This window comes from Rhipicephalus microplus, chromosome 10, assembly GCF_043290135.1.
Source record: "Rhipicephalus microplus isolate Deutch F79 chromosome 10, USDA_Rmic, whole genome shotgun sequence".
NCBI classification, from domain to species: domain Eukaryota; kingdom Metazoa; phylum Arthropoda; class Arachnida; order Ixodida; family Ixodidae; genus Rhipicephalus; species Rhipicephalus microplus.
The window spans coordinates 86,640,110-86,665,426 of record NC_134709.1 but is presented as its reverse complement, the minus strand read 5'-3'; the positions used below and the strand labels follow the sequence as shown (position 1 = coordinate 86,665,426).

Sequence of the window (25,317 nt, the reverse complement as noted above, 5' to 3'; positions counted from 1 at the left end):
GCCAGTGGCACGAGATCGAAGACCTTCCCTCTACCCTTTGACAGCAGAAACCATAGCGCGTACATCACGTATACCCTAAACGGAAACACCTGAAGGGACGGCAACAGCCACGGTAGAGGCGAAATGCGACGACCCAGACAAAAGGCTACCAAACCGCGAAGCTGACGCGGCAGCACACGGTTCCACTTACAAGCCAAGTGTGTACACTCGAAAGTGAGGCCCGAGACCACACAAAGATTCGCCATTGTCTGGACCATGCGCGGCTCGGGTGACATTCTTTAGCGCGCGCGCAGTAGCAGTAAAGCAACACGTGCGCAACTACAGGCGGCGGTGGCGGCGTTGACCCGCTCGCACACATGGAGCACTTCGTATAGCGACCCTACGCGTGCTTCCTCCGTATTCCTTTGCGGGCCCGCTGCCCGATATAGAACAGGTGCAGTTTCGTTTCCTCTTTTTTCGTCATTTCTTTTTCTCTTTCCCGGAAAAACTTCTCGTGCGCGATGCTCGCCCGACATCAAAGCGTGCAAGAAAGCCCGCAGAAGCCCGTACAGATGCACGATTGTTGCCAAATACGCGGCTGCGCCACGGGAAGGCCGGTATCAAAGTATCAGTTCGGTTTCCTCTGTAGTGGCCGCTATAAAGTACGGACCCTCGCTGCCTATTCTGTTTTTTTTTTTCCCAAGTCGGAGACTTGTTGCACCGCGGGGAGAACAGTAAGGCATCTAGCGACGAGGAAATCCAAGAATATGCGTCAAAGGAACAAAAAACAAAACAAAAGAGAGAGAATGAAAGAGAGAAAACGGCGATCGTAGAAGATGTGGTTGTCTGGAATGCCGTGAGCGATTCAGCAGTATTTCTCGTTTGATTGCGTAGCAGTTGGCCACCCTGTGAAGGCTCTCGCCAGCGAAACGCGCACGCTCGCTATCACCGTTGCCGGCTGAGCTTGATTTGCCTCTGACCAACCTGATGCTCGGGATATTCATTTCACATGTTTTCACGGAACTTTTTCTCTATTTATACGTTGTGCAGGAGTGGATAGCGCTTATGACACTTGTAAATTTCAGTGTTCAAATGTCTTATACCGCGTGTACAAGCGCGTATGCGTGTCTACACGCTTGTACACATGGTGTAAGTGTTTATCTCTCTTCCCTCTCTCCTCTCTATCTTTCATATCTCCCATCCCTTCTCATGCGCAGGGTAGCAAACCGGCTGCATATAGGCTGGTTGACCTCCCTGCCGTTCTGTTCCTCCTATTTTCCTTCCTTCCTGTACACATGGTTTAGAAGCGTGTCACTGTGAGGGGCACAAGAATTTGCGCATCTATGACTGATTCCTAGACAGCGAAAGGAGGGGAGGGAAGGGGGAGTCGAGAAAGAAGGGGCACCCTCTTACACTATCGTTCAGAAGTCTACACTTGACAACAACTTACCGTAGCAGTGCAGCGAAGGTTACGGACGTGGGGCTTCCACGAATTAGTGTTACAAAGCAAGTAGTCCGGCAGCCTGTAGCTGATTTCAGTTCCAGTTTTGGTTTCGCTTGCTCGCCGACAATTCAGGCTGATGGCGCCGAATATGCCGTCGTGAGACTCTGCGGATAACTTGTTTGGCCTGTTTTAATTTGACAGACACTTGCTGCTACATTTCGAGTGTATATTTCTCGGAGAATTTGATGGCGAGTTTGCGCACGCAAGTTGTCCAGCCGTCATCGTGGACCGCATGTTTCCTTCGAGAACATGGCGCGCAAAAAACGTGGTGCTTTTTGAAAAATGAAGAAAGGAAAACAAAAGAAGTTGTGTAATATATTGTGTTTCCGCAAAAGGATTCCCATGCTCGTTTTCTGTTTATTAGGAAAAAAACATTTATTAGTTCAAGCTAGGTAACTCTGAAAATTGGAAAATAACGATACGTATTATTTCATGGTACGCGCGCAGGCAACTGTTTTGTTTCCGTAGCTGCTGTCAAGAAAAGCTCTCGCCGAAAACAGCCCTCCTACCTGCCCATCCTCCAGCTACCGTATGCTTGACATAGCTGGTAATCTAAGATTTATTCCTTAGTGCGAAAAAAATACTTCTGAAACAAAGAACGAAAAGAATTAGACACAAAATGTGTGAGATGCGTTCTTTTCGATCCTTGTTTCAGAAGTTTCTTGCTCCGAAAAAACCTGACCTGACCTGACCTAAACCTTAGCTGTGGCGACTGCATAATTTTCCTGTGTTTAGACAGGCACGGTCTCAGAGCATGAGGAGTCTAAAGAAACACGACCGTAACGCTAGTTTGATGACGAAGTCCACAAGAACAACGCGACCACCGCATATTCCGGCAATTTCAACTTGTTCAGAATTACTGTAAGGAACCAAGGCGAAAGGCGTCAGCTGTTGGATGATTCATGGTCTGGTATAGACGACGAATAAATAAATGCCTTAAATATCCCTAAAACACCTGATTTCCAAACGATAACCAATCAATTCTTTTCAAAGTGCTATATTAAACTAGCCCAAGAAAAGAAAATCAGAGACAGAATTAAGAAAGTAGTTGAATGAGACAGGCCTTCGCATATCTGTTACCACAGCGGGAAGTGAGAATTTTCAGGTACATGTCCCACACGATCCAACGTTTTCCTCATCTATCTCTCATAAGTGATACGCAAGTTCTACTGGCTCGCGCACCTGCATAAGTGATACGCAAGACTGGCTCACGCACCTGTCTTCTGCTTTGGTGATTTCAGACGCTCCAGCGATTCAACGCTTCACTGCGTAAGCCAACCTTCAATCGCTCTCACAGATGCCGAGGTTTCATATCTACAGCGTACGCGATTTGATGCTTGGTCGGGGTTGATAAGATTTTATTAATGCTTTACTTTATGCTTATACCTATGTCAATTCTTTTTCATTAAACTTTCAGTTGGTAAACAGCGCTTGTGTTGTGCGATTCCATGTTTTTGCGTGTACTTTACTTTTTTTTCGCTGACAGTCATCGGTACATTCCAACTAGCCCCCTTCGATAGATTATATTGTGCTCGACTGGTGACCCGCAGGACGCGGGATCGAATCCTGGCCACGGCGACCGCATTTGCAATGGAGGTGAAAATGCTAGAGGCCCGTGTACTCGAATTAAGTTGCCCCTTAATGAACCACAGGTGGTTAAAATTTTCGGAGCCCTTTGCTACGACGTCTCTCATAAATACATCGTGATTTCGCATTAAACACCAACTATTATATAGCTACAAAGCTTAGAACTAGTGTTCTCCGTCGTAAAGTCAGCTGGTATTCACCAAAACCTTAAGATGCACGCATTGTCACAATTAGCGTGACTCATTAATGGCAAGCACTCGCAACGCCGTATGCAAGCCCGCAGGAGTTGCCAGTAAAGCGAGAAAAGGGAAAGCCCATCGAACAGTGCCAAGAACAGAAGGTGGTCTCGCAAAAAGACAAAACAAAAACGCGACTAACGCTGCGTCACAAAGCGAGCTCATTCAAACGCACGCGCTGGCCAGAAATAATAAAACAAGAAACAAACAAACCAGCGATCGAGAAAGGTAGCACAGCGCCCACGGTATCGGCCGATAAACACCAACACGGCAAAAGCGCCCGCGGAAGCTCGAGCGAGGAACAACGGAGGCGTTGAATGCGGTGCGAATCGATTGTCATATTCATTAGGAGATCGTTATCTTAATCGCGTTCGAATTACCACTCAGCGGCGCACGCCAGGCCGAAGTGTTTTAGAGCTTATTATACACACACGTGGCGCGCTCGCGCCGTGCGATCGGGTTATTGCCGATGGCGCGCTTCACTAGGCTTCGCAACGGAGCGGGAGAGAAGTATATGGGCGTGACAGGGACAGAGAGGGAGATCGTGGTGCCGATCGGCAATCGTGCGGTCACGTCTTCTCGGAATCGTAAAGGTGCGACGCGAAGACGTGGCGCTTAAGAGGTACGCCTGTACACACGCTGATCGTGACATGCGTAGCAGCACCTTCAAAGAGTGGAGAGAGAGGCAAGGGGAGAGAGGAGGAACTAAAGGAAGGGAGGATACCTATACCCAGTCCCACTTAAGGCACTGCGCCGTGCTCCCGACCGGGTTGCAGAAATTAGGTGCCTTTTCTCATCTTCTAACCACTACCACCACCACCACTTCCTACCCTCCACATCGGCAGGGTAAATAGTAATAATGATACTAATAATAATAATCATAAATCAATCAATCCTTTATATAACATGCCCTGGAACAACCATGGGGTGTTAGTGCAGGCGCACGCAACAATAAAACGATACAAATAAATAAATACTATAAGTATCAATAAAACAATACAAATAATACAATACGGGCTTTATTTCCACAAATCAACTACAGAGTGAAAATACAAAGAAATAAATGAATCGGCGCAAAATGGGAAGAATAAAAAGACAAGACTAAACCTATAGAAGGAAATTCTGTGATAAATAAAGGGGAATATAGACATCTGTGCAGAAACCTTCCTGGATGACTGAAAGGGAAGAATCTGTCAATTGTGAAAAACTACGTTAAAACAGTGCTGAGCTGAGATAAGTACAACGACAGTGAACAATAATAATAATAATAATAATAATAATAATAATAATAATAATAATAATAATAATAATAATAATAATAATAATAATAATAATAATAATGTATAGCTTGATAACATTATTATTAACAATATAGATAGAGTGCTTGCAGTGCACAAAGAAATCATTAAATATTAATAGTAGTAGTAGTAGTTGCAGTTTCACGCGCTGAAAAAGGCAATAGGATCATCAGAAACGCCGTAGTGGAGTGGTCCGGAAATTCCGATCACCCGGGGTTTTATTAACGTGGCCTGAAATCTAAGAACGTGGGCTACGAGCATTTTCCCTTCCACCGAAAAGGCAGTCGCCGTGGCCGGGATTCGATGCAACGACCTTCGGGTCAGCAGTCGAGCGATAAGACCACTAGATCGCCGGCGGGAGGTAAGGAGAAAGACAAAGTGAGAGAGAAAAATAGAGATGAAGAAGGAAAGGCCTGGACATGTTCATTTATTTACACTTTACGTACAACGCCACAAGGTGTGGTTGCAAAAAGGGAAGGAGGGGAAAGTGCAGGGTTTACAACCCAACATATATAGCAATAGGTTCCTGTATAAGATACATTTTGTTGTGGAGAAATATTAAAAAATATGCAGATTATGCTTTATTACAGAAAATGAACATATTGCCACACCCATGCGTTCTAAATGAGAGTCATTTCAAGAAGACTATTCCATCCATGTCGAAGTCACGGTATAGTGTTAGCTATGCCTTGTTCTATTGGCGATTCTTCACATGGCGAGATATAATAATTAAAGCTTTCTTATCCTCTTCCAGGCTTTCTGGTCTGATCTATATTGGACGTTTCTTTTTTCCTTCCCTTTTTTTAGCGACTGTGAATGCTCCTATGTAACGGCCGGCTAAGCCGTATCCATCAATATTTCCACAGTGTAAAATGACCATATCCCTCCAAATATTGCTGCAGTCAAATGAATGAATGAATGAATGAATGAATGAATTTTTATGTCCGCATGAGATTTATGAGGTGACGAAAACCAGACCGCGAACGGCCACTTGATGACGCTTCGGCCATCATACAGAGCCTAACAGGAAGTGTTTAGGAACACAGGCTCATTGGTGAAATTTTGAATTGACGATAAGAAAACAGGTAAAAATTCTCATTTCATAATCTCACCCCAACAAAATGTTACCTCAATAAACTTTCTCACACCAGAAATCGAAAAATTCATTCAATTTTTGCGCTCAATTGGTAGAACTTCTCGTGTGGCAGTTTTTTTCAAGGTCACAAACTTTCCACACCGTACTACGTTTGTGCCAGTCAAGGATAGCGCTCTATAAACTCGCCTGTGACTAATTATTAATCATAGCTTGCACGTGACATGATGAACATAGTTCCCTACAAATTCATCTGGTACTGCAACATGGCGATGGACGACGTGAAGGCAGCATAATCACGTTAAGTTGACCCACTTCAATGCAATAACGATGAGTCCTGGAAGGCTTATGCGCATGAATGACACGAAAGAACCAGTCTGTAACGGCGTCTTGATCACATTAAAGTCACCCCTAAAGCTTCGCATTCCATCAATTTGGTGCTCCATTAATCGTAGCTTTTCATTGACACCAGTGAAGACCATCAATAACTACCGATTTGCAAAGGGCGATGATGTGCACCGCTGGCGGGCATTTCAGATACAGCCAAAACGACATACGAATTTGCGGCTGAGGAGCACCACATCTATCGTTCATAGTATACCATACCCCTGCACCCAATGTGAGGCAAATCAAAACGTTGTTGTAGCAGGACAAACATGGGGGGAGTGTTGTTTCTCGCCACGTAACGCGTAAGACTTGCTTTCCGTATATTAACTATACGTACTTTAACTGCACGAAGAGCCACAAATTAAAATGTTTAAAAACAGATTCCATTGATTTCTTCTTCTTACGCTCGAATTTACGCTATAATGCATGGAGTTCATGTCCATGCCGATAATGATCACTCTGATACGTTTTTACCTGGATACTGCTTTCCTATTTCTCGTACGAATGTGTTTCCCGTAGCCAGTAAATGTGCCTGAACAAGTTGCTTCAATCTGCTTTTATTGACTGCCTCGCGGCTTATTGAAAAGCTTTGTTTTTGTTCTGTTTTTTCATGTTCTTAAAGTGCAAGTTCTACACAATTACAAACTCTAAGAGATATATATATATATATATATATATATATATATATATATATATATATATATATATATATATATATATATATATATATATATATATATATATATATATATATATATATATATATATATATATATATATATATATATATATATATAAACTACGTTTAGCTCTCGCGTGCTACAGCGCTAACAAACAGTTGATTATAAAACTGAGAACCATTATTTATTCACGCTGCCTTCGTGATAGCTGACAACGTGAACACACGTGCCCTAAACAAAACAAAACAAAAAATGTAAAGAGTTTTTCGGTGACCCGTACAAGTAAACAAAACTCGACAAAGCTCACCTTCGCAGCGCCACTCCAGTAGTGATGCCGATGTTCTCTCAGAGGCTCACTCCTGGCACAGGCGTCACACCGTAAGCACCACACTATAGGAAGACGTTCCAAAAAAAAGCACCGTTTCGGTGGTTGGTACCACACGCTGCGAAAGAGGCAGCGCAAATTTGTCGCCCGCAACGATAACCAATCAGTTACTAACACTGTCACTGACACGTCGCACAGAACGGGAATGGATTCCCCGCGACAGAACAGGTCATAATGGGTACACACTCAACGGAGCACGCAGTTGTCACATGTGTAAACGTTGCACACTTTCGTCTATTTTGAAAACTAAACCGAAAAAAGTCGCTTCGGCGACGTCAGCAACGTAGGACACTCGATGATTTGAAGGGCCGCAGCAAATACAGATCTAGTTGGGCGCAGATCTGGTTGTCAGCCAGAAGAGTGTTCACGATTCTATTGTGCGAATAAGCAGTTGTACAAGTTGGCGTGTTACGTAAAGAATGGCGACCGCGTACACGAACTGGCGGGAAAACTGTATGCCTACAAACTCTGGTAAGCAGCCAATCGCCTTTTGTGATTCCCTCTTATGAATGCACAGTGTTCGACGAGCCTGTTACGCAAGAATGCGAAACCGCAGTAACACCTGCCTGGGAAAGTTCTTGCCACGCCGGTGTCTCAAAAATCGACAGGTGTATATAGCGGTGCAGCGGCGTCGTGAAAGCGCGACCACGCTGGTCGTGTTACGAGAACACCTTTCTCAGTCGTCAGTGAAAAAAGGAAAACAAAAGAAGAAAAAAAACGTGCCTTCACAGCAAACGAAAGTACAGAAAACGTGGGACAACAGCAGTCACGCCCCCCTACGGAGCCTCACGCGAGGGTCTCACACTACACTGTACACGATCGCATGCATGCAGGGCAAGCAGGGACAAAAAGGCAGTGCTCCTGCCGCTGTGCACAACTGTGCCCCGAGGCACTGCGATAAAAAGCAACGAAGAAGAAAAATTCGTCTCGGTAGAGAGACCGGTTGCGTCACTTACTCCAAATGGGTGCACGGCCACCCACAGGCACAAAGTCAAGCACGTGACCATGTGTTAAAGCTCTAGGGATGTTTTTTGTGTTGTTCTTGTTCTTTGCGTATTACACAGCATTCGACCTGAAAGTCTTTGCCGCTCAAGCCGCTAAGGTCACCGCTAGTAGACGCGGAGGCGTAGCTCGCGTTAACACGAACGGGCGTCAACTGTATACGCTATCAGTAACAACTGCACGAGAAAAGGTCGAACGAGATTTCGTGCTTGTTTCGCGACACTGCAGGGGCAACGACGTGACTTCGAAAAACAACCTCGAAGGCCACCAGGGCGATTCGCACTTCGGGCGATTTTTCTTTTTGTCGACCAAGAAACAAAAGAAAAAGTCCAAACTTAAAAGCGTATTGGAGTTGAACACTCACAACTGTCATAAGCCGAGTGCTTCACACTCCTTCACCCAGCTGTGTTGCTGCAGGGGCGACACTTGAAGCATAGCACTTGCAACAACAACAGCAACAAAGCGACAGTGAAAATAGGACGACGCTTTGAGACACCCAAATGCGTCAAACCTGGCGGAACGCGACTATAACGCCGACGACTGCGAGAAAAAACGAGCAAGTGAAGTCCTCTGAGCGCGGCGTATGTGTCTCTTCCACGGGTGGTTTAGATTTACGCAACGGGTGTTGGCGTTGATTGAGCGCTACCGTCTCGGTGTGGGTGATTAGTTCGTCGAAATCGGGGACCCGTCAGCCATGAGTTCACTCCTTCGCCGCCTTCTTAGCGCCACGACTGCCTGCGAATTAACTGCACGTGCACGCTTTAATCCCTCGCCACAGCCGACGCGCTTTGATGGATTGTTCAGTCGAAGAAATGGTAGTAACTCCCCGTTGACTTCAAGCACGATTGTGAGCACCTGTCGGCGAGACTTTGATCGAAAGCTTCGACACGAGAGGCGCGGCGAAGGGGTAGATTTCACACTGTTATGACTACGTTGGTTGTGTCATAAGCCTTCCTTTTCTCGTTCAGCCTGCGCTACACTGATGAACGTGCAGTGACAATACGCCGTATCACCAGATTGCGCAACCTACAGGCGTCGCAATCGAGGTCCTTGTCAAAGTTCAGCAACGCATCAGGGACCGGGCTCAGTAGAAGGAAAAGAAGATGAAGCCAAGACGCGGAGGAGTCCCTGGCTCGAAGACACCTCTGCGGCTTGTTACGCAATCACAGTAATCTTGTGATGCGCGTCTTAGTGGCAGTTGCGTTTTTTTCTTCCCTCAGTGTACGATCCGCATCTTATGGCACGACACGCAACTGACGAACTGAAGTATAGGACGCTTGCACAGGTCTCTCGAGGATACTCACGGGTTAGCAAGGTCGTGGGTTCACTGCAGTATACACAGACACACGAGCACAAGCATACACAGCCAATCACGACCTGCTTGTCAACTTGTCAAAGTCATCCGTCGCGGACGTTCGCCAGATGAGATGCGTAAGCGACGAATGTGTGCCAATCCAAGCTTGAAGTTTCTCCTTCGCAGTTTCCAGAAGTGGCTGTAGCGGTGAACACGGTTGTGTGTAAAGAGTATCCTTAGCGATCTCTACTGGAGTCAACTGTGGTCGGGCAATGTTATGGTTCTAAGAGGTTATCCAGAGCACGATTCCTATTTGGATAGGTGACGGTGTAAATCACGCCTTTTTCCAGCGCTATACCAGTTGCTGACGACGCACGCACATGCGGAGAAGTCGTAGACACTCGTTTTGAGTCGAAAGAGTCGAGAGGTCACGCAGGCGAGACGAGGTCAATTAGATCATCCCTTACTCAAGAACAAGCGGATCGCCGCTGAACTGGAAACTCTAAAACACGAGTGCCCAACGTCTCGCACCACTCAGAACTTCCCCGGGGTCCTTTTTTCGGCTGTCTTTTCCTCTGACGACACTCCAGGCCTTGGGGTGTCAGGCTTCTTGAGGATGTCGGTCACCGAGGTGGTTGTAGCGTCGGGTCTCTCACCGGTCGCTTAGCTGCTCGTGTACGCTGCCGGTCCACGACGGCCGCCACGCGACTTCTCTCCTCCTAAAGAGCTGTCCAAAACAAAAACAAAAAAAGAGAGCACACTGCACTCACTCACCTCTCCTCCTCACAGCATCTCTGTGTATAGAGTGTACGCATTCATCCGGTTCACCAGCTTCTGCGCGCGTGGCGGCAGACGCGAGACAGTTGGCTCGCCCGGCCTAGCTATCGTTCATCCTCTGCGTCTTCTCCCCTTCCCCCCGTCTCTTCTCTACACCTTGAATCGGGGTCGGTCCACGCTGTTTGCTCGAAAGAGGGTGAAAACTGCGGGAGTGAAACAAGCCCCGCGGCGGAGGGAGTATCTGGAGCCTCCTTCGTAAGGGAGTAAAATACCGGAGGAAACAAAAAGTGGAGTAAACACACAGTGGGCTACTTGACCTGCCAACGACGTGTTGGGCTCCCGAGGCGGGCACAGCCTGCACGCGAGCGAAGAGCTGCCGAGAAAACGCTCGTTAAAAGCCTTGATGAGAGAAGCTGGCGGCGAACGAAGAGTACGGACGTCGCCGAGGCTGTGGCTTGGGATTCAAGGCCGCGCGGCTTTCGCGTGTCTGTGTGGGGGCCCTGTAACTTTCTTGCAGAGACTTTCGTGGAACAGTTCTCTGCCGGTTTGACACTGTCCTCGTTCGCAAGTGATCGAGAACAGGGACTTCGGTCGGTGGAGCCCTTTAAGAAGAAAATCAATGTAAGCTGACAGCTACTTTGAGTGTCGAAGCTGTAACCGTAAGTGAAGACTTTGTAGAATCTGAAAGATTCAATGACGAAAATCTTCACCTCCAATTCGTCGCAGCAGCTTGGCATAATACCATTGAATAATTTCGACGGCGACGTATGTCCTTTTGGGCCTCCGAATTTTTCATGGGTAGCATTCAAGACCAACGACGACGTTATGGGCATCGCCATCGTCTTTCATCGTTCGTAATTTCACCATATTCGTGGTCTACAATAGGTTGATCGATTTACTGATTGACGGGTTCATTGATTGATAGATTGATTGATTGATTGATTGATTGATTGAATGACTGACGACTAGTAAAAGACACCGGATCACGCTTGATGATCGCTGCGGTCCTTTTGCTGCACGTTTGTATACCCGAGTGCTTTTGTGTTTTGCTTCTAAATAAGTGTCCCCGCCGCTTACCGGTATTGAAACCCCGACCTTGTCCTTAACAGTAACGCAACCCCGCAGCGCACGGTTGATGCAACCGTTGCCAAGATTTCGAAAGAGTTTAATCAGGCCACGTACAAAATAACAGAGACAACGTTCACCAAAGACATTACTGACTATGATTCGCGGCACAGGCTTACAAGAATGGCCGGACAAGCCGATGCACGGACGCAATCTGCATACGGCCTTCACGGGTAGCCCTAAAGATAAGAGGCCAGTCACGTCCTCGTGTTCTCAATGAGGCCACCTCGCCTCCCTCTCTTTACATGTGTATTATTATTTTGCTACTATTGCAGTTTTCGTGTGGACTCCCGTTAACGAACCACCGTTGGCGTTCCAGATTTGTGATTTTGCACGCAGGCTGATTGCATAACAATCAAAACGTATGCGCTGTGCTCTATTTTGATAGAGTTAGACCATGTATGTTGACCAATTGCAATCGCCTAGAGTAAAAAAAAATAATATCAGACAAGCCCATCAGTTTCTAGAAAGAGCGCCTTAAAACTCACAAAGAAAGAAAGCGGAAGGTTAGAAGTTTGAGGGGTACTTTTTCTGTATCTGAATTAAGGCTGAAAACAAAAGGCATAAAGCAGGAAGGCTAAAAAGAGAGAAATACGGATGGCTACGCTCCACTGGGGAAATAGGAAAAAGAATTGAACGATGAGATAGATAGATAGATAGATAGATAGATAGATAGATAGATAGATAGATAGATAGATAGATAGATAGATAGATAGATAGATAGATAGATAGATAGATAGATAGATAGATAGATAGATAGATAGATAGATAGATAGATAGATAGATAGATAGATAGATAGATAGATAGATAGATAGATAGATAGATAGATAGATAGATAGATAGATAGATAGATAGATAGAAATAAAGGAGGAAGAGAATGACTGAGCAGTGACCGATAGCGAGGTTCACTCCAATGAGAGGTCATTCGAATCCGATTGATTGATGCTCTCCATCGCGATGAATGAGTGAATGAATGAATGACAGTTTTTTTTTCCACAGAGAAATCAAGGAGAAAGCAATGGAGCAAAAATTAAATTTTTCTTAATTCGTCCCGCCGCCCTCCTTGCTACGCCACTGCCAAGGTGGAAAGAAGTGGAAACAATAGTACCTTCTACTTACAGCTTTGAGGACACAAGGTAACTATTAACAGCTTATATAACAATATTACCTTCTACTAACAGCTTTGAGGACAAAGAGTAACTATTAACAGCTTATATAACAATATTACCTTCTATTAGGAGCTTTGAGGACACGGTGTATCTATTTCAGCTTAGCTTATAAATCTGAATTTAAAGAGCATTAAGTATTTCTCGCGAACACGCGATTGTTTTCATCGATGTTCCTTATGTAAGACTAATTTCAGCGGTTCCACGTGTCAAAACGCCATAGTATGATAGAGGTGCGGTCTAGTCGGAGACGTTGGACGAATTCTGATCACTAGAGGCCGGATTTCGAAGCACTAAAAAGTGTGTCTAAGGCACGAAAATAGGCTGGCAAAACATCGTTTTAGTCCACGAAAACCATAAAAAAATAGACCCAACAAACTTCTACAGAAATTAAAATAATTTAAAACAAAGACGTGGGTGACCTGTATCTGCGTAGCATGCGCCCTGTATACATGCTTCACAATGCAACATCAAATATTGCGCTAATAGTGCCTGCTACAAGCGCCCATGGACAGCGGGCGTCAAAACACGATATTATCATAATGGCTTTGGGGTTTAAAGCCAATCGCCCACTACAAAATGCTCACGTTACTGCATCTATTTCTTTAAGGCCGCGTAGTTGGTGCACAGGAAGTTCCAAAAGGTTTCATGCACAGTGTTCCAGCTAACAGGATATTACTATTGCGTTCTACTCCCAAAGGTGAAGCTTTATGGTTCCCTAAATTTTTGTCGGTGGTTTTCGTCTGAGGTTTTCTTCAAGCTATCAATGTTCATTTACGTACTAAGTATAGTATGAGCGGGAAAGGAAACGAGAACAGCGACAAGCCTTCGCGATGGTATAGACTAATTCCACCGGCCTTACGTCAAGAAAATGCGGTGGCGCTGTCTTGCAAGGCAAAAGCAAACTTATTGATCAGGCACTACCAGCATTAATGTACGCAGATGATATAGTGCTAATGGCCAACAACAAGGAAGATTTGCAGAGATTGATGGACATCTGCGGTAATCAGGGAGATAGGTTAGATTTTAGATTCAGTAGGGAAAAATCAGCAGTCATGATTTTCAATGACAACGAAGGTAGTGAGCTTAGAATACAGGAGGTCACGCTAGAGATAACAGATAAATACAAATATCTGGGCGTATGGATAAGCAATGGGACCGAGTATCTGAGGGAACACGAAATATACGTGACGACTAAAGGTAACAGGAATGCAGCAGTCATGAAAAATAGGGCACTGTGGAATTACAACAGGTATGATGTTGTGAGAGGAATATGGAAAGGGGTCATGGATCCTGGGCTGACGTTCGGCAATGCGGTCTTGTGCATGAGATCAGAAGTTTAAGCAAGATTAGAAATTAAGCAACGTGGAATAGTTAGGCTTGCTTTAGGAGCTCACGGGAATAAACCAAATGTGGGAGTACAAGGTGATATGGGATGGACATCATTTGAGGGCAGAGAAGCTAGCAGCAAGATAAAATTTGAGAAGCGATTGAGAGAAATGGGGGAAGAGCGTTGGGCTAGGAAGGTTTTCAGCTACTTGTACATGAAGAATGTCGATACAAAATGGAGGAAGCGAACCAGGAAGTTGACTGGTAAATACTTAGAAAACAGCAGGTGGCCAAACCAAAAAGAACTATCAGTTAAGAAGAAAGTGAAGGAAACGGAGAAAGACATGTGGAGAATGGGCATGATTAAGAAGTCCGCACTAGAAATTTATCGAACTTTTATGCAGGAAATTGCCAAGGAAAGGACCTATGATAATACTCGGGGTAGTTCTCTACTGTTTGAGGCCAGGACGGGAGTACTGCGAACCAAGACATATCGGGCCAAATACGAAGGGGTAGACACAGTATTCAGTGCGTGTGGAGAGGAAGAAGAAACTGCCGAACACTTGATAATGTTCTGTAGAGGGCTTCACCCTATAGTTCAGGATGATGGCGCAGAGTTTTTCGAAGCACTGGGGTTAAGAGACCGGGAGGGCAAAATAAACTTTAAGCGGGTAGACTTAACTAGAAGGAGGTTATCTGATTGGTGGCTGAAGTCAAGGCACGAGTGAAAATTAAACTCTTCACTGCAAAGTACGAATCCTCAAACTCACTTTTTAAGGGGAAAAAAAAAAGACGCTCTGCGTACCGCAGTTTCTTCTGGGTTTTCAATTGTGCATGTGGTGTTCTCAGTCGAGAAACGAGAAAAAAAAAAATGGCAGCATATCCACGGAGTGAAGGATGGAGAGTGGGACGAAGCATTCGTCCGTCAATTCATTCTTGTTTCCTTCCGTCCATGCGTCCATCTGTGTGACCGTCCATGCGTCCATCTGTCCGTCCGTGCGTGCGTCTGTTTACGCGTCCATCCCTGCGTTCGTCCATGCATCCGCCCCTGCGTCCGTTCATGCTTCCATCCATGTATCTGTCTGGGTGTCGGTTCGTCCATCTATTCAACACTCCTAGTACCACCATGTGGCATCTTTTCATCATATATTCCCCATATAGAAGCACCGCAATCCAGCGGACATTCCAAGGACTAAACGAGAGTTGGCACACGCACACTTCCTTACGGCTTGCGCTTCGGGTCTACTTCCCCCCTTTAACCACCTCGAGTTCATGTTATATACTAGTTCACTGTATTCATGGCACTGCGACCCAACGCTCGCTAAACCTTTCTAAAACCAAAAAGGTTACGCCCAGCGAGTATAACGCAGCAACTTTTTCCTGTCAGATAGTGCTCAATGCACATGCCAATGGCTGCTAATGGGAAATGAGAGAGGAGAATTCGGCGCTTACTTTCTTACGGCTAGCGTTTCGTATCTACTTCCCACATCTAACCACCCCGAGTTCATTCATGGTATATACTAGTTCATTGTATTCATGGCACTGCGGCTCAACGCTCGCTAAACCTTTCTAAAACTAAGGAGGTTACACCCAGCGAGTATAACGTAGCAAACCTTTCTTGTCAGATGGTGCTCAATGTACATGCCAATGGCTGCTAATGAGGATTGCAGCGTGCGCGTAAACTAAAAGCCGAATTCTCCTGTCTCTCATTCCCCAGTAGCTGCCATCGCCATGTACATTGAGCACTATCTTTAATTGTTCAACAACGCACAGAAGAAATCTCTCACCGGCCCCACCTTGGAGGTAAAAATGTTATACTTGCTACACACTACAACGGCTACGATGGACGAACGGGTGCTGCTATAAAGAACTTCGCCCCTAAAACGATATGCTGATGAACTGCGTCGCGGTTGGATGTGAGTCGCGTCTCACAACTTAGTTTTTTTTTGTTGTTGTTGTTGTTGTCGCACATCGCAGCCCTCGGCGCTTATGGCGGAAGTTACGTGTGGACGTCGCTATAATTTTAACCATAATGTCGACGTCGGCCTACCCGTGTTTACAAACATGGAATGGGACCATAGCGCGAGGCATCCAATCATCACTATTGGCATGCGCGCGCATCCTGTTGGGCAGCTCTTCACATGCAGGTGTGCCTGTTCATGCTGATGAATGGACGGCGCGCACTATACCATCGCGAACACTTGCCGCTGTTCGTGTTTCATTTTACGCCGATAGTACAGTCGACCACAATAGATTGCGAACCACATGAGCGCGTGGCCGGAAGCCTCTTTGCGACACTTCCGCTACGTCAGTGGTGATCGACGGCACCGCAGCGCCCAAAACGCATTCCTTCCTCAATCCAGGGCCTGTCTGTTTTATGTCTGGGTGCGAATAATTTTCAATGTATGCATCGTGTCTTTTGGCATCTGCATCTATACGTGCTTAGGCCTCGAGAGCAGGTTATTATGAATACAGTTTAAACACTGTGAGTGGTGACAGCTGTCACCACTCACAGTAGTTATGACAAAAAAAAATCACAGCATATCCACGGAGTGAATGATGAGTGGGGCGAAGCGTTCGTCAGCGTGTCCTTCCTTCCGTAAGTCCGCGTGACCATCCGTGCGTCCATCCATGCGCCCGTCTATCTGTCCGTGAGTCCGTCTATCCGTCTGTCCGTCCGTTCGTGCATCCATTCGTCCGTACATCCACACGTCCGTCCATCTGTCTATCTGCACTCTGGTCTGTCTGTCCGTCCATGCATACGTCCGTGCATCTATCTAGTGAACACTCCAAGTACCGCAATCTCCCATCTAGCATCACCTGTGGCACATACCCTATACAGTGGGAATCGATGATAAGCGAAGCACGAATGAGAAATGTTGATATGCCCCTTTAAAATCAGCACAACGTTACGAGGTGGAGGTAAATGATTCCACACATGACTTCCGTGTCACGATTATCATGTTGCATGGGTCGTTTACTTTCGACATCTATTCATGTCACGTGATACCAAATTTAGTATATGTGGAGCTAGCGAAACGGCCACGAGCCCGCTGTGAGCGTGGTATGTTGTCATGTTCCTACATGACACCCGTGTCAGGATTATCAAGTTTACCCCAGTCATATATTATTATTTTTCATATATATTATCATATATATTATTATTATTATATATTATTTCGTGCGGCCTGATGGCAACCGGCGCGAAATGCGAGTCATTCTGTGTTAAAGGGGTCGTGAAACGTCGTCCAAAAATTTTCAACTACGTATGTATTCAGAATACTGGCCGTCCATTTAATACTAAACCTCGATTCATTTGATGTCTGGGTTCACTGAATTACTAAAAAAGCGCAATTTGGGTTTCCCCGCTCACGTTCCTGTCAACTGCACAGTTGACGTCATTTTAAGACTGCCAATGAAAACTCTCTGTCGTCGACAAAACATGGCGACGCAGCGATGTTTTTGAGTTTGAGTTGACCGTGGTTTGTAGCATCACACTGTTTAGATTGTGGTGCCGGCAACACCATAACGTCATGGACACTCAGTGTGTGATGGCTGACCTTCCTGAACTACAGCGTCGTCGGCTCGAGCGGAGTCGGCTCTTGGGCTTTGAGCCGTATACGCCGACCGACCATCGTCAGCCGACCGACCATCGAGACCGGCCATCGTCAGCGCAAGACAGCGGCACTGGTGACGATGGTGAAAAAGCCTGCGCCGCGGAGGCACCCGTATCGAGACCACGTGGAAAAACCTCCGCTAGCAGAAGCCCCGACCACGACCCTCCTGAACCCGATCGGCTCGGAAATACGCGCTGGTACGTTCAAGTCTTGAAGTCTATGTTGAGCTGCAGGCCAGTGTGTGCAATCGCCAATCTAACTATTCTAATAGGTGTACCTGCGGACAGTGCGTGCCGATGCCCACCACTCTTGAGAGCATCTGCTGCCGCGAAATCCAGGCAGTGATTCGAAGGCAGCCGTCTGGGTGCATTACAGAGCACCCGTATTTTCACACGTTGTGCCTTGACGAGGTGGTGCTCGGCGTAGTCCTTCAAATGTTTGAAGACCATGGGCTGCTAGTCGAGGAAACAGGGTAAGCAGCTTGCACAAAGACAGCACAGCATGAAGAAATGACCGCCTGATATCGCTCTTTTTCAAATGGTGCTGTGCGAGAGTGTGTTCGTGAAAGTTTTAACTTCTTTGCGATCGCACACATCGGGGCTTAGGGAAATGAGTCGATGAGTTAGCGTCATGCCTCACGAAGTGCCGACTGCATAACACGTCAGTGTGAGCAAGATAATAAGTCTCGATCGTTACGCCTCCCAACCCCACACTCACACTTTATTTATTTTTTATGTCATAAGACGCGGCCGAGCAGTTCGCTTGACCACCCAAGTTTACTGCTTGGTCTAATTCACAACTAAACGCCGAAAGGAAATGTGTCTCGTGGAATGTGTGAATTTCCGATCGCGGTACGCAAGGGCACTCACTCACCTGAGATATCTCAACGGCCTGATAATAATGAAAACAATTAGGCCGCAGTCCGGACACATTACCTTGATTTATTGTTCATCCACCGCCAATGGAGCAGCACTTGGGAAGATGATGCAATAGCAAATGTCAAAACAATGGGCACAAGCTGCCTGGTCTCACAGGACGCTTTACATAAAGGTGAATACAGTAAAGGAGCATACTTTTCAAGTCCATAATGATCACCATCCTAACACTCATTGCGTTCTTTGCCAAATATCTGTTATGAACCCACATTAGGTGATAATGTATAAGCGTTGTAGGCACAATTTGTTATTATGCATACAACGTAATCTATATTTCGTTTCCATAAAGATGCCTACTTTCTGGTCTCATTGCAGCCACCCATCATTCGTATGATAACCACTTTTCCTCTTAAATGCATCATTTTGAGTGTGTAACGTGTAATCGAGGCTGCATGTGAAGCAATATGTCGGCAGGAAAAAAAAATGTAGGTTATAGAGTGGATTAGAAAGCAAATTTAGAGCATAGTTAGACTCGTATCACTCTTGGATAGCACCTCATCGAATAAGCTTTGAAGTTTTAGAAGCAGCCTATTTTATTATCAAACTATAGTACATAAATCTGCTCAATGCTTAGCACAGTGGAAGCTAGAAGTGCTGTTCTATTGAGAGGATCATGAGAATATGTAGGCCTCTAAAAGACAGGCCTACGACAACATTCAAAGAATTGCCAAGTCACGTGGCCGGACAACTTGGTTTAGATTCATAATTCGTTTCATGTATCCACCGCGACAGGGATAAACACGAGGGAGACACACACATGACGCTAACTTGCAATTAGTGGTTTTATTGCAATTACATATGCGATTTATGCAATAACAGTACATCCAAAACGGTATTACTTTCCAATAAAATTGTTAAGGGTCGGACAGGCGAAGGCTGCACTATACAGCTTGAATTTGCTTGAAGGAACTCACGTGGTGGCAGTACCACTAAAACCAGCACACATACATATATTCACTATATACCTAAATACACCATTTCAGTGCCACTGATAAAATAGAACATCCTGAATAACACACACAAACACACAGTATCTTGAACAAAATATTGATCAAATGCATTTGCGCATCAGAAACAGTGGTAGTGATAATACTAAAAAAAAGCACTAAAGTTAACATGGTTGATATGCAATGGTATTATATGTACATTCTTCATTGAAACACTTGAGAGTCAATAGAAGAATAACAATGTAAAAATGCAAGAACTGTTTTGTTTTATTTATGCCTTCATTCATATTTGCAAAACTACACTCCGATTAATTTGCACGTCTAATTAGTTACAGTGTTTTTCCTTTCTAATATTTATTTAGTAATGAGGGTAGGCTAAGCCTCAGTGACTGCATGAGACAACTTGTGCGCTTGTATGGTACGGACCACCATTCTTGGCTATGAGTGCATGAAGAACTTTTTTCTCATTAAAAATGATTTGATGGCGATGTAGGACAAAATCGATGAAGAAATTTGTGTTTTTGAGGAACAGTCGCACGTATTATATTACGTTTTGAAAATTTGGTACAGTGGGATGAAGATACGGTGCGTTCACTATTTGTTGAAGCACACGATTTAGAACTTGAAGTGCGTGAATGAATATTTTCATTTGTGGTAGTCATGATTCAGTAGGGTTCAGCTACATGCAACGAATTAAAGGCAATGAATTGCCAAAATTATTTTTCTTGCACCATTCCAAAAACAGGCTTACGACGACAGCTCACAAATTGCAAAAATATCTTTTTCTCTTAGTGCACTGTATGAATCGAGTTTCTCTTTGACCTTCCTTTTTCCAGAAGGGTGTGCTACATCACGCTCAAGCAGCATACCACCGCATTGGCACATGCAGATGAATGGCACCAAGAACAAAGTTTCATTGCTGCTTCCTGATACATACAACCTTTCTTATGCAGACGGTTCACTATGACTATCAGGTTTGTGTGCCTGAAAACTGTTGCCTTTAGGCATTAGACTGGACACAACAGCTGATTGCAGTCATGCTACAGTTTTCTTTGTCTTCTCATCTTTCCAACCATCCTCACAATGTTGTGCAACTCAGTTCACTGCACTGCTAAGAAAAAATTCACGGTGGATCAATTCGTTTGGCTTGGAAACGAGGTTGGAGGTAGACAAAGAGATGCCTGTAATGCTACTGAACTTCAACTCAGCTTCACGCCAATTCATTCTTCAGTTTCTCTGGCCTAAAGGGTCACTTTGTACAGTAGATATGCTGGAAGGAAATGATGACTGTTGCTCTTCCTCTCTTGTTGACAGGCAGTACCGCTACATTGGCTACAGACAGCTTGCACACTGGCTTTGGGGACGCCTGGGCAGATATCATCGGAAGGTCCTGCCTGCTTGTGCTGTACACCAAATAAGAGAGAGATTTCCATTCGAAACTTTTGCTGGTTTCCAGTATGCACACAATTAATAAGCTTTTTCAATAAAAAAATGGTACAGAAGTCTAATGACTTGAATTTTGTAAAGGTCTACTGCAAATGAAAGGATCTCAAAATGTAACATGTCTAGGAAACCACGATTATTGAAAATTAAAATTGCATCACTTCACTTTATTTCTTTGTTTTTTGAAAACACCTCTATATTGTTTTTAATGTGCTGATACTGCTAAATGGTCTGCGGTCCAATGTGAACAGTTTGGACTTAAGATGGCGTCTCGGCGTGTCATGATGTGGACAGTCTATGACAAGGTGACAGACGTCTTCATCTATAAATCCACATTCGCATTCGGGACCGCAGACCATTTAGCAGGAAAAAACTTCTGGGCCCTTGGCCAACTGGAGTTTTACAGTCTCATGCTTTAAAAGCATTAACACGTTTTTTACAACACAGTGGGATTGCTGATAAGTATTAACAAAGAACAAACTTTCATTTGTAACACATGTACTAATTATGTACAGTATCATGTGACACCCATCACGTGAGTGTTGTGAAATGATTGACGTGTCGACTATTATGTACATACGAGCGAATGCATCTTTATAAGGACCAGACGTGTGCTTTGTTGTTTTGTGCTGGGGGACCGAATATTAACGAGGGACATTTCCAGAGACATCTTACATTGACTTTCGAACATTTACTTACGATTGTGATATGTGCGTATAAGTGTGTCTTTGCATATCTGTGCCCGAGTTTTCTATTTTCCATGCACTGCTTTGTATGTTTTGCTTCAAGATACGTGTTCAAGTTTCAATCAACGGCTAAGGAGTAGCCGGCGCCATAATGGTGCGCCAACATCTCCTTATATATCATATCAATAAAAAAAAAGCTGATACTGCCTATGAAGCATATGTTGGAACAATAAATGTCTTTGTGCACTCTGTCCACACCTGTTGCTTAGACAGATTGAGTCCCTCTAGTTTTATTTTTTCGGCTGAACGAGCAGCAATATTAGAATGATTATTGTGCAACTTCATGTACTATCACGACGGAGAGAAATGTAAGGACAAAATCATGCTCTTGCTGTGCAATAGCACCAGCAGGAATGTGAATAGCACCAGCAGAAACAGACAGATAATGTACACGTAATAACGGAAGTGGGCTGTTTCTTGCGACACAAAAAATAAAATTACAAAGCCTCCTTAAAACGGAGCCTGCTATGTTTTTTTTTTTTTTGAATTTACAGAAAACCTCCGGCCCCAACTTACCAGCAAGGTCTTCTGTAAACTGAGACATTTTTTAGAGCGTAGCTCCATGCGCTGCGTTGTCTTATATTTCGTATTCCGTTGCCAAAGCTACTACTGTCATCTCTTAACTGGTTGTTTATTCTATGGCCCACACCCATGAAAGTGGAGGAGGAGGAAGCAACAAAAAGGGAGAAGGCAGGGAGGTTAACCAGAAAAACATCCGGTTGGCTACCCTACACTGGGGGATAAAGGAAGGGGACAAGAAAGACGAGAAAGAGGGAAGAAAGGGGAAAAAGGGGGGGGGGAGAGACTGACAGTAATTTCACTACAGCGTGTAGAACTCTACCGCATGTCAGAGGCGTTCGCACAAGCCTGTCTTTCTCAGGAAACGCAGCAGGGCTTTCACTGCCTTGTGGGCTGTCGAGGCATGTGTACGTTGCTGTAATAGCACCTGCACAGAAAGAGGCCGATCATCCAGTCGCCGCATTGCGTTGGCAAGTACTTGTCTCTCTGAGGCAAATCGAGGACAATGACACAGCAGGTGTTCGATATTTTCGTCGGTGCCGCAAACATCGCACGCCGCACTGTCAGTAATTCTGATTAACGTGGTATAAGCTTTAGTGAAAGCAACTCCCAGCCAAAGGCGATAGAGAAGCGAAGCTTCACGTCGATGTAGGCCGGGTGGAGGCCGGAGTTGTAGTGAAGGGTCGAGCTCGTGCAGTCGTGTACGTCGTATGCTTGGTGCGTTCCACTCAATCAGTGTGAGACTGCGGGCCAGTTGACGAATCTGCCTCGCCGCATCCGCTCTTGAAAGCGGTATCGGAACGATGTTCGCTTCTTTATGTGACGTGCGAGCAGCATGATCTGCAGAATCATTGCCGCCTATACCGCTATGCCCAGGTAACCACTGAAAGACGATGTCATGGCCTTTTTGTATTAACAGGTGGTGAAGTTTCACGGTTTGGTAGGTCAACTGGTCATGGCATCCGCGTCGGAGAACTGATATCAGGCACTGTAACGCTGGTCTTGAGTCAGAAAACACAGCCCATTTACCTGGTCTTTCTTCTGAATTGATGTGTTCCAGTGCATTGCGCAGAGCCTCGAGTTCTGCCGTCGTCGAACTTGTCACATGTGAAGTCTTAAAACACCGAGTTATCCCTTGTGATGGTATAACCACTGCTCCACCTGAACTAGACGGCGTAGTAGAGCCATCCGTGTAAATGTGCACGTGGTTACTGTAGTTTTCTTCCAGTAGGGATAGACTCAGTTGTTTCAGGGCGTGTGTCGGCAAGTCCGATTTTCTCCTCATTCCTGGAATCATTAAGTGAACTCGCGGCCGGCTCAAGCTCCAAGGAGGAAGCAGTGGCTTTGATGCAGGTGCGTATGTCTCAGCAAACGATGAACGATGCTTGGAGACAATAGTGCCGTATGTCGTGCGGGGCCTTTCAGCAGCTAGGCTCGCCAGGTGGTGAGAAGGGGTCCTGGCATAATGCCTGAGGTGCATGCGCATTGTCTCGGTAATAATATGCGTATTTATCGAGTGATCTTGAGCGATGGCAATGGTTTCAGCCGTTGAAGCACTGCGGGGTATTCCAAGGCATATCTTAAGTGCTTGGGCTTGAATGCTCTGAATTGCGCGCAGGTTGGTCTTCCCGGTGTTAGACATTGCGGGTAAGCTGTACCGTAAGAAGCCGATAAACAGCACTCTGTACAGTTGTAGCATAGATGATATGGGCACTCCCCAATTTTTGCCTGCAAGGAATTTGAGCATGTGGCATGTTGCGATCAGCCGCTTCTTCACATAGTTCACGTGTGGAGTCCACGACAGGTTTCTATCTATTATGACTCCCAAGAACCTGTGGCTTCTGCTGAACGATATGTATTCTTCATTAATCGATATACTGTAAGCATACATTGGTTTCCGCGTGAACGCTACCACTGCACATTTTCCGCAGGACACCTCGAGGCCTTGTTTACGAAGATAGCATGACGCCGTTGTAGCAGCCTTCTGAAGGCGGGCGCGAAGCTGAGGCCTTGTCACACCTGATGTCCAAATGCAGATGTCATCAGCATAGACATAATGTTCTACAGTGCTAGGTAGCTGCTCGACTAGACCAATGAGAGTTAGGTTGAAAAGGGCAGGGCTTAGCACTCCTCCCTGAGGAACTCCTCGGCTGCTGTAATAATCAGGTGTTGGGCCATTCGCTGTCATCACGTAAAATGATCTCAGCTGTAAGTAGCTGTGCACCCACATATATATCTTGCCACCAAGACCTACTGTTTCCAAAGCACTAAGGATGGCTTCATGGGTGACATTGTCGTAAGCCCCCTTAACGTCTAGAAACAGGGCGGCGCACAGTCTCTTACAGGCTTTCTGGTGTTGAACATATGTCACCAGATCAACAACGTTGTCGATTGACGAATGGCCGCGCCTGAATCCGGTCATGGATACAGGATAGATTTCGTAGTGCTCTAAATACCACTCCATTCGTGTTAGAATCATTCGTTCCATCGTTTTTCCCACACAACTGGCAAGTGCGATAGGACGGTATGAGGCAATATCCAAAGGAGATTTACCAGCCTTTAGAAGTGGAATGAGGCGACTTGACTTCCATGCCTGGGGAACAGTACTAGTCTGCCAGGAGTCGTTGTATAGGCGTAAGAGTGCCTTCCGAGCTTCGTCTCCAAGATTACAAAGGGCACGATAGGTAATACCGTCAGGACCGGGTGCTGAAGAACGTCTGCACAGAGCCAGTGCCGCCTCTAGCTCATCCATAGAAAACTGGCATTCCATACGGGGATCACGTGAGGGCGGTGGGTTGTCAAAAGTTCCCGTTCTTGATACTGTGAAATTGGAATCACCGGCAATTCTTCTACAGAAAGATTCTGCGACGTCAATCTCTCTGCATCGAAGGTGAAGTGCCAGAGATGTAAACGGGTGTCGCTGACCCAAGGTTGTGCTAAGACCCCGGACAGTTCGCCATATCAGTGATATATAGGGGCTTTCGTGGATCCAACGACTCGCAAAAGGATGTCCAACGTCGCCTAGCCAGTTTATCCATGTGCCGCTGCATTTTCTTTTGAATGCGTCTAGCCAGCCTCAAATCATCCATGCACTTTGTCTGTCGGTACCTTCGTTCTGCACGACGGCGTATTGCGCGAAGTTTCTCAAGCTCGATGTCGAAATCGGTGCGCTTGTGACTAGTCAAATGTGTATGCGTGGTATTCTGCAGGACATCCTTTATCGAGTCCTCTAGGTTATATGATGAGCCGTCGGTACAGCAGTCTTCC

General features: G+C 45.5%; 1 protein-coding gene across 1 annotated transcript; it reads left to right on the top strand.

Moving 5' to 3' along the window:
* Positions 1–17,394: 17,394 nt before the first annotated feature.
* Positions 17,395–20,813, top strand: LOC119169483 (P2X purinoceptor 7-like). Its single transcript, XM_037420530.2, has 3 exons — positions 17,395–17,657; positions 17,732–17,932; positions 20,657–20,813. The coding sequence occupies exons 1-3, from the start codon at positions 17,395–17,397 to the stop codon at positions 20,811–20,813; spliced, it is 621 nt and encodes a 206-aa protein (XP_037276427.2).
* Positions 20,814–25,317: the final 4,504 nt, after the last annotated feature.